This window comes from Nestor notabilis, unplaced genomic scaffold, assembly GCF_000696875.1.
Source record: "Nestor notabilis isolate BGI_N333 unplaced genomic scaffold, ASM69687v1 Scaffold31529, whole genome shotgun sequence".
NCBI lineage: Eukaryota > Metazoa > Chordata > Aves > Psittaciformes > Psittacidae > Nestor > Nestor notabilis.
This window is the reverse complement of record NW_009943726.1, coordinates 1-4392: the sequence shown is the minus strand read 5'-3', so window position 1 is coordinate 4392 and position 4392 is coordinate 1. Positions and strand designations below refer to the sequence as shown.

At 40.3% G+C, this 4392-nt stretch overlaps 1 protein-coding gene across 1 annotated transcript; it reads right to left on the bottom strand.

The window, feature by feature from the left end:
• Positions 1 to 1198: 1198 nt before the first annotated feature.
• Positions 1199 to 4344, bottom strand: LEPROTL1 (leptin receptor overlapping transcript-like 1). Its single transcript, XM_010022072.1, has 3 exons — positions 4273 to 4344; positions 2845 to 3031; positions 1199 to 1646 (listed from the first exon to the last, which is right to left on the bottom strand). The coding sequence occupies exons 1-3, from the start codon at positions 4308 to 4310 to the stop codon at positions 1530 to 1532; spliced, it is 342 nt and encodes a 113-aa protein (XP_010020374.1). The 5' UTR covers positions 4311 to 4344; the 3' UTR covers positions 1199 to 1529.
• Positions 4345 to 4392: the final 48 nt, after the last annotated feature.

Genomic DNA, 4392 nt, shown 5'->3' with positions numbered 1-4392 from the left:
ATAGCCAAGCTTTACATTTTGTTTACATCCACATACAAATACTACAGCTAAGACCTGTGCCTTTTCATACTGCACCAATGTTAAACAAAGCCTAAGCAATCGTCAGCTTTTAATTATGCAAAGTAAGTTTCACAGATGCTTTAAGAACTGAACAAAAATATACTTAAGAAGTATGTTTGGTTGAGTTTATCCCTGCATGTGGTACAATCAAACCTGGTTACCTGGCACTCATCAGGTGTCTCATGATGGAATGTCTAATGGAAGATTTCTTCAAATGAAAAATCCAGACAATTTGAGAGGTATGCAGAAAACTTGTCTTAAATATTTGAAGCTACATGTGCAATCTTACAGAACACAAGCTACAGTTACAGACATAACATTAAATCTTAGTAACCAATAGTGCATAAGAACATAAAAACAGACAGTGAACTCACAGTTCAGACAGTGACTTCCAAAAAAGTCACATCTCAGCTGCACTGTGTGGAAGGAAACAAAATTAAAAAATAAAATTATTCTTAGGCAAGTTAACACAAAGTTTTAATCTGTTTTATTTTATATATATATACTATGTATAAAATAAATTAAAAAGGGGAAGGAGGAAATAGCCTTGTATATGCTTCAAATTGACACAGACCAGTAGTTCCATAAATGAACATTTTACCATCTTTGTGGTAAAAAGTTGACATAAAAGTTCAAAACCATACAATACTTATAAATAGGAAGAGTTCAAAAGATATTTTTTTTAAAAATGGAATTTAAACATCATTTTCCCTTCCCCTACAATACACTTTAGTTTTGTATGTCATAGCATCAATACATTTACAGAGTATTTGAATATCACATCCCCTCAAGAATTGATAACAAAGCAGGTAAAAGTGCTAGCGTTGTTAAAATTTGGGACTTCTCCCAAAGAACTCTACCTGCTCCTCAGCCTTCTCCTGAAATGAAGGCTATCAACATTCATCACCCAGTCTGAGGTATGGGCTGAAGAAAAACCTGCCACTGGCACTCCCCACCCTGCTTTGCCTCTGCTAAAACATAGCAACAACCTATTGATCTGGTAATTGACAACTGTGGTGCACAACCTCTTACCTCCATTCAGCTTGGATATAATTTAATCACGATATAAAAAAAGTTATTTTGAAACACAGTATTAATGCTTAACTTCTTAAAAAAAAAATAAAACAAAAAACCCAATAACTTTAAATCTTCTTTGAAACCATGTTTAAATGTTCTTGTTTCAGATTTAAAGCTTCACATAAACACCGGACAGAAGGACGACAATTTTAAACCAAGAGAGCACCTAAAAACATACCATAGGTAAAAATGAAATCAATCATCTCTCCACTTCATGAAAAATGTAGGAACCCTGTCAGCAACAGTAATATACTCAGAACGAACAAGGTGAAAAGGAGCATCTAGAATACTCAAGAGGCTTGCTACGCTACTTCTCTTTATTGCCCATTCTCTCATTTGTATGGATGGCCACTGCATGACAAGATGCCTGTGATAGTTCTCTCGTCTTCCCTTCACCACTGCTGCCAGCTGAAGTCGTCATTGCTGCCAAAGACCAAGAAAAATCCTAGGATGGTGGCAAAGATGACCGTATTCCCCGTAAGAACAAGCGCACACGCGCCCCAGTAGATCTGTGAACAAGGGGAATTTTGTTAGACATGTTTTGAACCGAATGCTGACAAGAAAAAAAGTAATGTTTTAATATCACATTCTAGACAAAGTTCAGCAACAGGTCCATGATGCAAGAAGGTGGCATCTCTTTATTTGGGGTTACACCAAGAAGGCTGGGTTCACCCAGAATGACTCAACCAATTCACATCTAGCCAAGCAGCACTGCAAGTTTCTTTCAGCCATGCTCAAAGTGCTGGTTAGCAGGCAGAGCTGTTTCACTGCAGCATCCAAGAATAGTAAAGTAAGGCTAGGTAACAGCATCAAACACATCTGCAGCCCAGCTAGACCTGCTGACCATGCTGTAAGATGTTTTTTTAAGCAGACACTCAAGAATGAAATACCTGCAGATATCATAGAAATGTTTGGGTTGGAAGAGATCTTCAAAAGCTCATCTAGTTCCAACCCCCTGCCATGAGCAGGGACACCTTCTACTAGAGCAGGTCACTCAAAGCCCCATCCAGCCTGGCCTCGAACACTTATATAGTAGTATCCCAGTAACTAAAAGGAGGTGACTGTTTTCCAAGGAGAGTAAGTGGATTACTCAAAGGCATTCAAACTGACCACCTGAGCTGCTCCTGCCTGAAGAGATTTTGTGAAAGAGCACTCCATGATTTTTGGACTTAGTAGTGGTCTCTGAAATTCACACAAACAAGGTCATCTTTTAAAGGATTTCAGTGAAAAGCCATATATTGGGAAAGATGTAATGACAACTCCAAAGTTAAAAAAAATAACACCCATACAACCTACAGTGAGTGCAAAAAAGAATTGTTTATTCATGCTGCTTTAGCCCAACTGCCTTCATTTGAAGTTCCACAAACTGCCTTCACAGTATTCTATACACTTTATGTTTGTTTATTTGCCTGTTCAGTTTCCGCACCATTTTCTAGCCCATTTTCTCTGCACTGCATACAGGCTGTTAGGGTTTAATCAATGGCCACATGAAGCTATTGGCAATCTCGACATTCTGCCATGCTTCTGGTTTGAGTATTAGTTTTTCTTGCAGGCAAGAAATCCTGTTCTGTTTCCACAGCAAGCATCTTAAGTATGCATTTATAAGAACCGCTTAGTGCACGAGAGCTCTACGTTCAGTAATAAAAGAACAGAACAAAGTTTTCTAAGAAAAACAAAATAAAAAGAATAGACCGAAATATTACTAACCAGTTCTGCTCTGGCAAACACGATTGGTAGCCCAAATGCTGAGACAACAATGCCTGTTGTAAGAAATATTGCTAGCTCCTTGCAGGCATTACTTGTAGCATCAGTGTCATCTACTAATCTTCTTGCTATGCAGTATGGGATAGGAGACAGGATGTAAAAAAACAGAACAAAAAGTGGCCAGTACTGACTGAAAAAGAAAGGAGAAGAAAAGTTAAGGTTAACTTGATTTACTTCACATTCTTCCTAAGAATCAGTGCAAGACATTTTCCCTATCCAGCACCCACATTCAGGACAGGCAGGCACATGCCCAGAGAAAGCAAATCCTCTTTGGAACCAGCTGACATTAACCACTTTGTGAGCGGCTTCAGCTGACCTCAGCAGCAGCAGAGAGCTCACTAAGAGGATATTCACAAAGCATGACTTCACTAAGCAAGCCTACATCTAACGCCACCTCACAACATGAGCTGAGCTCTGAAGTTTAACCTGCCAGCTTTTAGTGCGCATCCACGGCACAGAGCACTGTTCTCAGCCAACAATCAGCTGCCATGGGGCACCAAGGCTTTTCTTTAATCTGAATGTAGCCAACAAAACCCTACAAAAACTGCACCATCACATTTGGCAATGTTTTCTTTCTTTGCTTGCAGCTCGCCATACCAATGCAGCTGCCCACTGTTTCAGTAAAACCTCATGGCATTGTTTGGAGTGTGGCTGTATAACTGCATAATGATCTCCTTACTAAAGGGACTGTGCCACCAGCCCTGGTTTTGGAGCATAAGCAAGCTGGTGTAAAAAAACCAAGTCATATGTGTAGAGAACTGCAATGCACAACCACTAACATGGCTACTAACAGGATATTTAACATTAAATAAGTCAATTTAAAAGATTTTATGTTAAAGTCAGCATTCACTTGCAAAGGGTCAAAGCCGTAGGTCTAACTTTCTGAATTTCTAGTCTACTACTCTGTATCTCTTGGCAAGAGGGAGACGGCAATGAGCAGACCAGAAGCGCACACAGTTATTGCAGAGGCTGCATTACAAAGCATGGTGCAGTGCCCACCTGATAGTCACTGACAGCCCCAAGTAGGCAGAGAAAGGGCAAACACTTCCCCAATAATACACACTTGTTATCTACGTTGGGAGAAGCCGTCTGCCTGTCAACACCAGAGGGACAACACTGGGGACGTGTTAGGGCAATGCATTCGTTAGCAGTTTGCAGCCAGGCCTGCTAAAACTTAATTTCTGTTGCCATCACTTTTACAATGAAATAACCCTGGATGGTTTTGGGTTTTTTTCTTTTTTTTTTTTTTTTAAGCCAAAAAAAACCCAAATCCCTCCCACCCACAGAGGACCATAATTAACGACAGCAAAACTATTCCACAGTTACAGGCATGCAAAAAGATACGAGGAATAGGAAGAGAGTGCACGTTACTTGTACTGGGGAAGGGCACATCCGAGCATCAGGAACATCAGTCCGACCGCTCCCCCGAAGGACAGACTAATCAAGGCTACAGCGGGAACACAAACCGACACAGGTGAAGGGTCCCGCCCG